The following is a 14,080-nucleotide window of genomic DNA, read 5'->3' on the forward strand; positions in this document are numbered from 1 at the left end:
GATTTCACTCATCAAAGTTTTACAATTTCCCCAATATAGATCTTGTATATATTTTGTTAGATTTATACCCAACTATTACTTTTTTGGGTGCTAATATAAACGATCCTGTTTTTAATTTTTAAATTCCACTTGTCCATTGTTGGTATGTAGGAAAGCTATTGATTGCTGCATACCAACCTTGTATTTTGCAACCATGTTATAAGGGCTTATTAGTTCTGTAGGAGTCTTTTTAGATTTTCTGTGTAGATGATCATGTCATCTGTGAACACAATCCGTATACTTTTTATTTTGTTGTCTTACTGCATGGTAAAGACTTCTAGTACAGTATTGAAAGGAGTGATCAGAGAGACATCTTTGCTTTGTACCTAATCTTAGTGGGAAAACTTGCAGTTTCTTACCATTAAATATGATGATAGCTGTAGATTTTTTTGAAGATCTTTTTTATCAAGTTGAGGAAGCTCTCCTTTCATCTAGTTCACTGAAAGTTTTTATCATGGATAGGTGTTGGATTTCGTCATATGCATCTACTTACTATGATCATGTAACTTTTCTTCAGTCACATCTGACCTTTAAACATGATTTTAGATACGTAATCTCATAGTAGTTACTTGAACTTGGTAAGCATTAGTTTCCTGATAGGAACTTTGTGCATATGGGAACTTACAAGTAGCAGAGAGCAAAAATAGGTTGTCTACCATATAGGTTGTGAGTATGTTTGATAATGTATTTCAGTGCTTTCCTTAGTGTCTGTAATGTAATAAATAATTAATAATTAGTAATTGTGAACTGACCTTGGCAAATAGTAGAGGGATAATAAACATAGTAACATTAGAAAATAAGCGGCTGAAAAATATTGAAGTTAGTTTACCTAGTGAGACTGGTCAGTGAGGCAAAACAAATTTGGGTGGAGATTAGGGAATAATATGTCATAGGGACTGTGTGGGTAATTTTTAGAGCTTAAAATTGCATTTTATTACTTTTGCATATTTCAAGGGGAACATTTGTCTTTTTAGTGCACTTAAATCAGAATGAAGTTTGCCTTATAATGATTACTGTTTTTTTGAAACAGATTCAAGATATTTGGAAAGTTACCACTGATTTCTTTACGAATCTCAGATAAAAAACTGCAAGGGATTTTGGAATTGATTGAAAGCATTCCGAAACCCACACCTGCAACTGAAACATATGCCCCTGCCAAACCATTTCAGGTAATGTTTTTGCAAAATTGATAAAAGTACAAATTAAAATAACTCAACAAAAAGTATTTGTAAGAGTCACAGAATTTTTTGGGTAAAACAATTTAATTCATTTTGAATAGACCTTTAAGAATTATATCTTAAGGGGCGCCTGGGTGGCTCAGTCGGTTAAGCGTCCGACTTCGGCGCAGGTCATGATCTCACAGTTCATGAGTTCGAGCCCTGTGTCGGGCTCTGTGCTGACAGCTCAGAGCCTGGAGCCTGCTTCACATTCTGTGTCTCCCTCTCTCTCTGCCCCTTCCCTGCTCATGCTGTGTCTCTCTCTGTTTCAAAAATAAATAAACATAAAAAAAAAATTATATCTTAAAAGAGAAAATGATGAAAGAGTAAAAGGCGCATGTAGTAAAGAGAGTTACATGGTAAGTCTGCCTCTCTTCCCTTTTTCAGCTTGCAGTCCCTCTCCTCGGTGGTAACATTGTTAACCACTATGTCTGTATTTGTCCAGAAGTGTTTATGGCATGTACTGTGGCATGCTTATGTATAAGTATCCATATGTATATGTATATGTATATGTATATGTATACACACACACTCTCAGGTTCTTAAAATTTACATAAATTGGATTATTATACTTAGCATTCTGAATTTGTATTCTTTTCACCATTATATATTATGTACCCTCGAGATATTTTCATGTTAGCACATACAGATCTACCTTTTTCTTTTTTATAGCCATATAGTATTGAATTGTGTGAACGTACCATTCTTTGCCTAACATGATCCCCTTTTCATGGGTATTCACATGAGTGCTCACAGTTAAAATACACTGTTTTCACCTTCCTTGTACATACATTTTGTGTATTTTTATCCATTGGATAAATTCCTACAAGTGGCATTGCTCAGTGAATTTTACATTTTCATGAACTTTGCCGAATTTTAAATTGAGTACTAATTTATAGTCCCACCAGCAGTAAATGTGTTTCTCTGTTCTCATTTGTCTTAAGTATTAACAATTTAAAATTTATTCAATTAAACGAAAAAAACGTTATATTTTGATTTTGATTTGCATTTACAAGTAACTATAGGACTTATGTTCACAAGTTTATTGGGTGTTTGACTTTCTGTTTTTGGAAACTGGTGTTCATGTCTTTTGTGTTGTGGTTTTCCACTTAAGGAAATTGTTGCTATTTGTCTTTTACGAACATTTGTTTCCTTGTTTATTATCTGATTCATTTATTTTTGGCATGCCAAAGCTTTTACTTTCAACTATTCAGTTATTAGGTTTTCTTTTATGATTTGTATGTTTTATATTATGTACCTTACCTCTTAGGAAGAAAACTTCAAAATGAAGATAAGTGTTCATGTTTTTCTCTTTTAAAAATTATTTCCACATTTAACTTTTTCCTTTTGAAATAATTTCACACTTAGAGAAAAGTTGTAAAAATGGTACAAGGAACTTAACTTCATCAAACCATGTAAGAGTAATTTGCTGACATGTTGTCCCATACCCTAAAAACTGAAGTGCTTTGTAATATTTTTTTTCATAATCTCTTGCTGAGCTTTTTGTTAACAATCTCTTGAAGAGCAGAGTTTTTACATTTTGATGAAGTCCACTTCATCAGTATATACTTTTATGGAATATAAGAAACATGAATAAAAGAATACGGATGAAGCTTTTTGTCTGTAAAATTTTTGCCTAATACAAGATCAAGAAGATTTTTCTTGTGTTATAGTCTAGAAGTTTTATAATTTTAGGTTCTTATATATTGTTTTGATTTTTTAGAGAGTGAGCATAAGCAGAAGAGGGGCAGAGGGTGGGGGAGAGAGAGTCCCAAGCAGGCTCCATGCTGAGCATGGAGCCCAGTGTGGGGCTCAGTCCCATTACTGTGGGATCATGACCTTAGCTGAGATCAAGAGTTGGACGCTTAACTGACTGATCCACCCAGGCGCCCATGTTTTTTCTTCTTAAACATTTCTAAGTTTTAGAGAAAGTACTTAGGTAAATGTTAGGTTCATTCTTCATTATCTTTGATATCTGGGGGGACTCCTCCGTCTCCCATATCTTGGGCTTAATCTGTATATCAAGAGGGTATCAAACATAGGATCTATACTAGATGTTCTTTTTAAAATCAAATGCATATATAAAAATAGGCAGAGAATAACTATGTAGTATGTCTTATACTGCGTTTCTGTTATGTGTCAGGCCACACGCTTGGCTAAGGAATACTATATGTCAGGTCATCTGTTATTTATGTTCAAACCCTAGTCCACCTCTGTATTTCTGTATATTTTTATCTTTAACCCTGATCACAATTCAGCAAGTTAAGTGTTAACAGTCATTATTTTGCCCAGGAAATAGACTCTAGAAAAGCTAAATACTTTGCTAAGATCATAAAGTTTGTAGCCTTTAGCATGCAGAGCCAAACTTTAAATTCATGTTTCTTTTTTTCTTTCTCTCATTCTTTAAACAAATCTACAGCCCAACAGCTGGCTTTGTTTTTGCTGTTTTCATGCTGCTTTCGATATAAATGATGTCCTAATCAGTAGAGACTCTATTTTCTGCTTTTTCCAAGTTTCTCAAGAAAGTTGAGTACAAAACACTAGGTCATTTCTAAGTGTTTTAATTTAATTTGAGGTGATTTCATAGGTCAGGTAAAGAAAAGTTTTTTAAGCAAAGAATCACCCCTTCATGGATGCTTGTTTGGCTTGTCTCAGAAAGTTTCAGTCATGAGTCTGAAAGGTCCTAACATCATCTCTTGAAGCTGGATGTTCCTTTCGCTTCCTGTAATAGATTTCTTTTTCTTTGTAATTTTTATTTGTTTTGTTAAGGTGTAATTGACTAATGAGATTATACGATTTTTAATGTGTATAGTGTGGTGGTTTAACCTATGTGTATGTTGTGAAAGCATTTCACCTGTATAGTCAGTGAACACATCCATTACCTCACATACTTGTTTTTGGTGAGAACATTAAGTTCTACTCTCTTAGCAGCCTTCTGTTACTCAGTACAGGTTGTCGACAGTAGCCACCATGTTTTACACTTGATCCTCAGCCTTATTCTTCTCAAAGCTGAAAGTTTGTACCCTTTTACTGGCTGTTCCCTATTTCCTCTACCCCTTGGCCTCTGGCAACCGCTTCTCTATTCTCTGTTGCCATGAGCCTGACATTTTTGTTGTTAATTCCACATATAAATGATACTTAGCAGTATCTTTCTCCTTCCAGCTTATTTCATTTAGCATACTGCCCTCAAGGTCTATTCATGCTGTCATAATGGCGGGATTCCCTTCCTGCTCTCTCAGAGTTGAATAATGTTAAATTATGCACACATCTTGTCTTTATCCATTCATCTGTTTGATGGACACTGGGTAGTTTCCCATATCTTGGCTGTTGTGAATAATACCTCAGTGAACATGGAGTGCAGATATCTCTTGGGCATCCTGTTTTCATTTCTTTTGGAAAACTGAGAAAGTGAGATTGCTGGATCACATGGTAGTTTTTTGAGGAACCTTCCCACTGTTTCCGTGGTGGCTGCACCAATTTACACTCCTACCAGGTGCATAGGAGTTCCTTTTTCTCCACGTTGTCTCCAATACTTCTTACCCATTGTTCTTTTATTCTTTTTTCAGGTTTTAAAGCTTTATTTGCATATTTTACAAAATGTGCATTCCAATAGTTAAAATGATGTAAACAAAATATGGCACTCTGATTAAACTGCATTTTACAGCCTATAGGACACCCTGGACCAGCTTGGTTTTTATTTTAGATTTCACTTCTGTTCCACCCAGCTTCTTTCTTCACCAACATGGAAGTTCTTTGCATCTCCCTTTCTATGTGGGAGAGGCAGGCGCCTTCATTGTCAGTAGTTCTCCATTCTTTGATGTGAAAAGGGGCAGGATGGTCATTTAAACTTGATCGAACCTCTTTACATCTTAAAAAGTTCAACAGCCACAAGAAGTAAAATAAGGCAATGCTGTAGAATGTACGGTCCATATTGGCGGCACATGCCTTATTACGATTCACCTGCTTGCTTCTCCTGTTTAGTTGTTTCTTTTGAAGGCAGTGGATTTCTCTCGTATGTTTGTCTTCTTCAGTTTCAGCTTATTGAACTTCTCAATTACAGCCATACTGGGTTTGTCAGACATAGTTGCAGAGAAAGTGGAGCATGGCCCTCAAGCGAAGTCTGGTCTGTGCAGTAGTGCGTCTTTTTGATGGTAGCCATTCTGACATGTCAGGTGATAACTCATCATGGTTTTGATTTGCACTTCCATTAGTGATGTTGAGCATCTTTTCATGTGTCTGCTGACCATCTGTATGTCTTCTTTGGAAAACTGTCCATTTCTTTCCTCTGCCCATTTTAAAATTGGATTGTTTGTTTTGCGGAGTTGAATGAGTTCTTTATATATTTTATATATTAATCCCGTATCAGGTATGTTATTTGCATATATTTTCTCCCGTTCAGTTCATTGCCTTTTGTTTGTTGATCATTTCCTTTGCTGTGCAGAAGCTTTTTAATTTGAGCTAGTCCCACATGTTTATTTTCACTTTTGTTGCCTTTGCTTTGGTATCAGATCTAAAAAATCATTGCCAAGACTATCAAGGAGCTTACCTCCCTATGTTTTCTTTTAGAAGCTTATGGCTTCAGGTTTTTCATTCAAGTCTTCAATACATTTTGAGTTGATTTTGTGTTTAAGGTAGGAGTCCAGTTTTATTCTTTTGCCTGTGACTGTCCAGTTTTCCCAGCACCATTTGTTGAAAGAAACTGTCCTTTCCTTGTATATTCTTCACTCCTTTTTGAAAAATTGGTCATTAGGCAAAGGTTTATTCCTGGCCTCTCATGTCTGTTGCATTGGTCTATGGGTCTGTTTTTATGTTTGTGCCATACTGTTTGGATTACTATAGCTCTGTATAGATTTTGAAATTAGGAAGTATAATGCCTCCAGCTTTGTTCTTCTCAAGATTGCTTTGGCCATTTGGGGTTATACAAATGTTAGCATTATTCTTCTCTATTAGTGTGTAATATGCCTCTGGACTTTTGATGGAGATTGCATTGAATCTGAAGATTGCTTTGAGTAGTGTGAACTTTTTTTTAAGTTGATATATTGATTTATTTTGAGAGAAAGGAAGAGGAGTTGGTGGAGGGGCAGAGAGAGGGAGAGAGAAAGAGAATCCCAAATAGACTCTTTGCTGTGAGTGCAGAGCCCGATGCAGGGTTCAACCCCAAAACTGTGAGACCATGACTTGAGCTGAAACCAAGAGACAGATGTTTAACTGACTGAGCCACCCAGGCGCCCCAGAGTAGTATGAACTTAATATTACTGTTTGCAATCCCTGAGCATGAAATCTTTCCATCTCTTTATATCTTGAGTTTCTTTCATCAGTGTTCTGTAGTTTCCAGTGCACAGATGTTTTCACCTCTTTGTTTAAATTTTTTCCTAGGTGTTTTATTCTTTTCGATACTGTTATCAGTGGTAAATCTTGAAATCAGATAGTGTGGCATCTGAATTGCTTGTTTTCCCCAGATAGTTCCAACTGGTTCTTAACCTTTTCATGTAACTTTTAGAATCAGCTTTTCAATTTCCACAAGAAAATTCTGCTGGGATTTTGATAGTGGTTTTATTGTACTATCAATTTGGGAAGAATTGGCATTTTAACAATATTGAATCTTTCTATTAGCATGATATATCTTTTCATTTATTTAAGTCTTTAAGTATTTTCATTTTTTTCTGTAATTGGAACATACATTTGCTTCACATATTTTGTTATTTTTTGTTTGCCCAGAATTCATATGTTGAAACCTTAACCCTATTCCTTCAGAATGTGACTATATTTGTAGATAAGGCCTTCAAAGTGTTAATATGAGGCCATTAGGGTGGGTCCTCATCCATTCGGTCTGGCATATTTATACGAAGTGGAATTTGGGACACAGAAAAGGACATCATTGGTGCATGTGTACAGAGAAAACGCCAAGTGAGAACACAGCAAGAAGATGGACCTCTGGAGAGGGGCAGATGGCAGCGTAGGAGGACGCTGGGCTCATCTTGTCCTGCTGATTGCTCAGATTCCACCTACATCTGCCTGAATAACCCAGAAAACTGCCAGAAGACTAGCAAAACGGACTCTCTCGAGCCAGGCATAGACAAGAGGCCGACAGAAGAGGGTAGGAAGGGCAGAGAGGCGGTGCGCGCTACATGGACTGGAGGGAGAGAACCAGGGTGGTGGAGGGCCAGTCCACCTGGCAAGGCAGAGCCCCCGAAGTCTGGCTTGGAAAAGCGGAGGGTTGGGGCTCTGTGAGTTCTGACAGCCTGTGGGACTTAACATCTGGAATGTTAAAAGTCAACAGCTCTGCCCTCAGAGAGCAGGGAGGGCGAGAGGACACTGGGAGGGAGAGGTGTTGAGCCCTGGAAGACAGAGCTCAGCTTGGCGGATAACAAAGGCGCCGGTTAAGCGCCATCTCCCTCTCCCATCCCCCAGCGGAAATTCCAAAGGGAACCAGTTCCCGTCACCAAATTTGCTTGTACCGCTCAAACAACCAACACTGTGCTTCTGTGGATCTATCCCTCCCAAGGGTCTGCTTCCCTCCCGGTGCTGCAGGACCCCTCCTGCAGGGGACCACCAGTGGCAAAGCGAGCAAAGCCTACCCCTCCTACCCCTGTGCACCTTGTGGATCCACCTCGGCTAATACCCCAGATCCCATCGAAGCAGTACCACAAGCCTGGCAGTGTGCCAGTAGCCCAGACAGGGGCCACACCATTCCACAGTGAGTCCTGCCCCTGGGAGAGGGGAAGAGAAGGTATACACCAGTCTGACTGTGGCCCCAGCGGTGGGCTGGGGGCAGACATCAGGTCTGATTGCGGCCCCGCCCACCAACGCAAGTTACTCCAGACAGCACAGGGGAAGTGCCCTGCAGTTCCGTACTACCCCAGGGACTATCCAAAATGACGAAATGGAAGAATTCTCCTCAAAAGAAACTCCAAGAAGTAGCGACAGCTAACGAATTGATCAAAACCTATTTAAGCAATATAACGGAACAAGAATTTAGAATAATAGTCATAAAATTAATTGCTGGGCTTGAAAAAAGCATAGAGGACAGCAGAGAATCTATTGCTACAGAGATCAAGGGACTAAGAAATAGTCATGAGCTAAAAAATGGTGTAAATGAGGTGCAAAGTAAAATGGAGGCAGCCATAGCACGGACTGAAGAGGCAGAGGAGAGAATAGGTGAATTGGAAGGTAAAGTTATGGAAAAAGAGGAAGCTGAGAAGAAGATAAAAAATCCAGGAGTATGAGGGGAGAATTAGAGAACTAAATGATGCAATCAAACGGAACAGTATCCATATAATAGGAATTCCAGAAGAGGAAGAGAGAGAGAAAGGGGCTGGAGGTGTACTTGAACAAATCATAGCTGAGAACTTCCCTGATCTGGGGAAGGAAAAAGGCATTGAAATCCAAGAGGCACAGAGAACTCCCTTCAGACCTAACTTGAATCGATCTTCTGCATGACATATCATAGTGAAACTGGCAAACTACAAGGATGAAGAGAAAATTCTGAAAGCAGCTAGGGATAAACAGGCTCTAACTTACAAAGGTAGACTCATAAGAGTAGTGACAGACCTATCTACTAAAACTTGGCAGGGCAGAAAGGAATGGCAGGAAATCTTCAATGTGATGAACAGGAAAAAAAATGTGCAGCCAAGAATCCTTTATCCAGCAAGTCTGTCATTCAGAATAGAAGGAGAGATAAAGGTCTTCCCAAACAAAAACTGAAGGAATTCATCACCACTAAACCAGCCCTACAAGAGATCCTAAGGGGGACTCTGTGAGTGAAATGTTGAAAGGACCACAAAGTACCAGAGACATCACTACAAGCATGAAACCTACAGACATCACAATGACTCTAAACCCGTATCTTTGAATAATAACACTGAATGTAAATGGACTAAATTTACCAACAAAAAGACATAGGATATCAGAATGGATAAAAAAAAAAAACAAGACCCATCTATTTGCTGTCTAGAGGAGACTCATTTTTGACCTGAGGACACCTTCAGATTGAAAGTGAGGGGATGGAGAACTATCTATCATGCTACTGGAACTCAAAAGAAAGCTGGAGTAGCCATACTTCTATCAGACAAACTAGACTTTAAATTAAAGGCTGTAACAAGAGATGAAGAAGGGCATTATATAATAATTGTAGGGTCTATCCATTGGGAAGAGCTAATAATTATAAATGTCTGTGTGCCGAATACGGGAGCCCCCAAATATATGAAGCAATCAGAAACATAAGCAACCTTATTGATAAGAATGTGGTAATTGCAGGGGACTTTAACACCCCACTTACAACAACGGATAGATCATCTAGACACAGGATCAATAAAGAAACAAGGGCCCTGAATGATACATTGGATCAGATGGACTTGACAGATACATTTAGAACTCTGTATCCCAAAGCAACAGAATATATTTTCTTCTTGAGTGCACATGGAACATTCTCCAAGATAGATCACATACTGGGTCACAAAACAGCCCTTAACAGGTATAAAAGAATTGAGATCATACTACACACACTTTCAGACCACAATGCTATGAAACTTGAAATCAACCACAGGAAAAAGTCTGGAAAACCTCCAAAAGCATGGAGGTTTCAAGAACACCCTACTAAAGAATGAATAGGCCGACCAGGCAATTAGAGAAGAAATTTAAAAACATATGGAAAGAAATAAAAATGACAATACAAGAATCCAAACGCTTTGGGATACAGCAAACGCAGTCCTGAGAGGAAAATACATTGCAATCCAGGCCTAACTCAAGAAACAAGAAAAATCCCAAATACAGAATCTAACAGCACACCTAAAAGAAATAGAAGCAGAACAGCAAAGACACCCCAAACCCAGCAGAAGAAGAGAAATAATAAAGATCAGAGCAGAAATAAACAATATAGAATCTAAAATAACTGTAGAGCAGATCAATGAAACCAAGAGTTGGTTTTTTGAAAAAATAAAATTTATAAACCTCTAGCCAGCATTCTCAAAAAGAAAAGGGAGATGACCCAAATAGATAAAATCATGAATGAAAATGGAATTATTATAACCAATTCCTCAGAAATACAAGCAATTATCAGGAAATACTATGAAAAATTATATGCCAACAAACTGGACAACCTGGAAGAAATGGACAAATTCCTAAGTACCCACACACTTCCAAAACTCAAACAGGAAGAAATAGAAAACTTGAACAGACCCATAACCAACGAAGAAGTTGAATCAGTTATCAAAAATCTCCCAACATATAAGAGTCCAGGACCAGATGGCTTCCCTGGGGAATTCTACCAGACATTTAAAGCAGATATAATACCTATCCTTCTCAAGCTGTTCCAAGAAATAGAAAGGGAAGGAAAACTTCCAGACTCATTCTATGAAGCCAGTATTACTTTGATTCCTAAACCAGACAGAGACCCAGCAAAAAAAAGAGAACTACAGGTCAATATCCCTGATGAATATGGATGCAGAAATTCTCAGTAAGATACTAGCAAATCGAATTCAAGAGCATATAAAAAGAATTATTCACCATGATCAAGTGGGATTCATTCCTGGGCTGCAGGGCTGGTTCAACATTTGCAGATCAATCAGTGTGATCCATCACATTAATAAAAGAAAAGAACCATATGATCTTGTCAATTGATGCAGAAAAAGCATTTGACAAAATACAGCATCCTTTCTTAATAAAAACCCTTGAGAAAGTCCGAATAGAAGGAACATACTTAAACATCATAAAAGCCATTTATGAAAAGCTCACAGCTAATATCATCCTCAATGGGGAAAAACTGACAGCTTTCCCCCTGAGATCAGGAACACAACAGGGATGTCCACTCTCACCGCTGTTGTTTAACATAGTGTTGGAAGTTCTAGCATCAGCAATCAGACAACAAAAGGAAATCAAAGGCATCAAAATTGGCAAAGATGAAGTCAAGCTTTCCCTTTTCACAGACGACATGATATTATACATGAAAAACCCGATAGACTCCACCAAAAGTCTGCTAGAACTGATACATGAATTCAGCAAAGTTGCAGGATACAAAATTAATGTACAGAAATCAGTTGCATTCTTATACACTAATAGTGAAGCAACAGAAAGACAAAGAAACTGATCCCATTCATAACTGTACCAAGAATCATAAAATACCTAGGAACAAACCTAACCCAAGATGTAGAGGATCTGTATGTTGAAAACTATAGAAAGCTTATGAAGGAAATTGAAGAAGATATAAAGAAATGGAAAAACATTCTGTGCTCATGGATTGGAAGAATAAATATTGTTAAAATACTACCAAAGTGATCTACACATTCAATGTAATCCCAGTCAAAATTGCACCAGCATTTTTCTCGAAGCTAGAACAAGCAATCCTAAAATTTGTGTGGAACCACAAAAGACCCCGAATAGCCAAAGTAATATTGAAGAAGGAAGACCAAAGTGGGAGGCATCACAATCCCAGGCTTTAGCCTCTACTACAAAGCTGTAATCATCAAGACAGCATGGTATTGCCACAAAAACAGACACGTAAGACCAATGGAATAGAATAGAGACCCCGGAATTGGACCCACAAAAGTATGGCCAACTCATCTTTGACAAAGCAGGAAAGAATATCCAATGGATAAAAGACAGTCTCTTTAACAAATGGTGCTGGGAGAACTGGACAGCAACATGCAGAAGGTTGAAACTAGATGACTTTCTTAAACCATTCACAAAAATAAACTCAAAATGGGTAAAGGACCTGAATATGAGAAAGGAAGCCATCAAAACCCTAGAGGAGAAAACAAGAAAAGACCTCTCTGACCTCAGCTGCAGCAATTTCTTACTTGACACATCCCCAAAGGCAAGGGAATTAAAAGCAAAAATGAACTATTGGGACCTTATGAAGATAAAAAGCTTCTGCACAGCAAAGGAAACAGCAAAACTAAAAGGCAACCAATGGAATGGGAAAAGATATTTGCAAAAGACATATCAGACAAAGGGCTAGTATCCAAAATCTATAAAGAACTCACCAAACTCCACACCTGAAAAACAAATAATCCCGTGAAGAAATGGGCAGAAAACATGAATAGACTTCTCTAAAGAAGACATCCAGATGGTCAACAGGCACTTGAAAAGATGCTCAACGTCACTCCTTATCAGGGAAATACAAATCAAAACCACACTGAGATACCACCTCACGCCAGTCAGAGTGGCTAAAGTGAACAAATCAGGAGACTATGGATGCTGGTGAGGATGTGGAGAAACGGGAACCCTCTTGCACTGTTGGTGGGAATGCAAACTGGTGCAGCCACTCTGGAAAACACTGTGGAGGTTCCTCAAAAAGTTAAAAATAGACCTACCCTATGACCCAGCAATAGCACTGCTAGTAATTTACCCAAGGGATACAGGAGTGCTGATGCATAGGGGCACTTGTACCGCAATGTTTATAGCAGCACTTTCAACAATAGCCAAATTATGGAAAGAGCCTAAATGTCCATCAACTGATGAATGGATAAAGTAATTGTGGTTTATATGCACAATGAGATACTACTTGGCAATGAGAAAGAATGAAATATGGCCTTTTGTAGCAATGTGGTTGGAACTGGAGAGTGTTATGCTAGGTGAAATAAGTCATACAGAGAAAGATAGATACCATATGTCTTCACTCTTACGTGGATTCTGAGAAAGTGAACAGAAGACCATGGGGGAAGGGAAGGGGAAAAAAAGGGAGGGAGTGAGGCAGACCATAAGAGACTTAAAAACTGAGAATAAACTGAGGGTTGATGGGGGGGAGGGGGGGAGGGGAAAGTGGGTGATGGGCATTGAGGAGGGTACCTGTTGGGATGAGCACTGGGTGTTGTATGGAAACCAATTTGACAATAAATATCCAAAAAAAAAAAAAAAAAGAAGAAGAAAGAAAATACATTGGTAAGCAAACAAAAGAAGATGATGGATGTCTGCAAGCCTAGGAGAGAGGCCTCAGATAAAGCAAATTATGCCAACACCTTGATCTTGGACCTGTTAGCTTCCAGAACTGGGATAGAATAAATTTCTGTTAGAACTATCCATGAAGTCCATGGAATTATGTTATGGCAGCCCTAGCAACCAAACACAGCTTTTGGTACCAGGAAGGGAGGTGTTGCGGTAACAAATATGTGGTAGCAGCTTTAGAACTGGATAATGAGTAGAGAGGGAAAAGACTTTTGTGGCAAGGTGATCTTGTTATAAAGTCGCAAAGAACATGGCTGAATTGTTTTCTAATGTGGAACTTATAAGTGATGAACTTGGATATTTAATGGAGATTTCTAAGCAGACTGTTCAAGACATGGTCTTGTTTTTTCCTAATTGCCTATAGTAAAATGCAAGAAAAGAAATACATTTTTAAGAAGGATTTCTTAAGCAAAATGGAAACCAAAGTTAAAGATTTGGAAAATGCTCAGCCTATCCTTATTGCAAAATATGGAAAAGCGTGTTAGAGAAAACCCAGGGTGTTGTGCACAAAACACTTGAGAGAAGGATTAAGGTTGTGACTCTTGGGTCTAATCCACCATCTCAGCAGAATCCAGGAATGGAAATGGGGCTATACCAGCTGAAGTGTTGCCAGCTTGAACTAAAAAGGGCAGAGTCAGGACAAAATGAAGAAAACTCCTTGCAGTTACGGGATACTAAGGGGCAGGAGAGTAGAGCCAGCTACCTGGGAGTGTGCTTTATTCTTCAAGAAAAGGGGAAAGAATAACCCCGAAGGCTCTTCTGAGATCAATAGAGGTGCCACTACCAGTCAATCTCAGAAGGCTATTCTGAGATCAATAGAGGTGCATGTGTTTTGGAGGCTGAACCTCCTCCTGGATTTCTGAGAGCGGTGCCACTTCCTCAGT

General features: G+C 38.5%; 1 protein-coding gene and 1 pseudogene across 1 annotated transcript in view; one reads left to right on the top strand and one right to left on the bottom strand.

The window, feature by feature from the left end:
* Window positions 1-14,080, top strand: part of VPS13A (vacuolar protein sorting 13 homolog A) — a 234,969-nt gene that overhangs the window by 80,107 nt on the left and 140,782 nt on the right. The window contains 1 exon segment of the mRNA XM_042913973.1: window positions 1,070-1,208. Within this exon segment, the coding sequence (XP_042769907.1) occupies window positions 1,070-1,208 (139 nt within the window).
* LOC122205542 lies at window positions 5,206-5,386 on the bottom strand (annotated as a pseudogene).

This window comes from Panthera leo, chromosome D4 (assembly GCF_018350215.1).
Source record: "Panthera leo isolate Ple1 chromosome D4, P.leo_Ple1_pat1.1, whole genome shotgun sequence".
NCBI classification, from domain to species: domain Eukaryota; kingdom Metazoa; phylum Chordata; class Mammalia; order Carnivora; family Felidae; genus Panthera; species Panthera leo.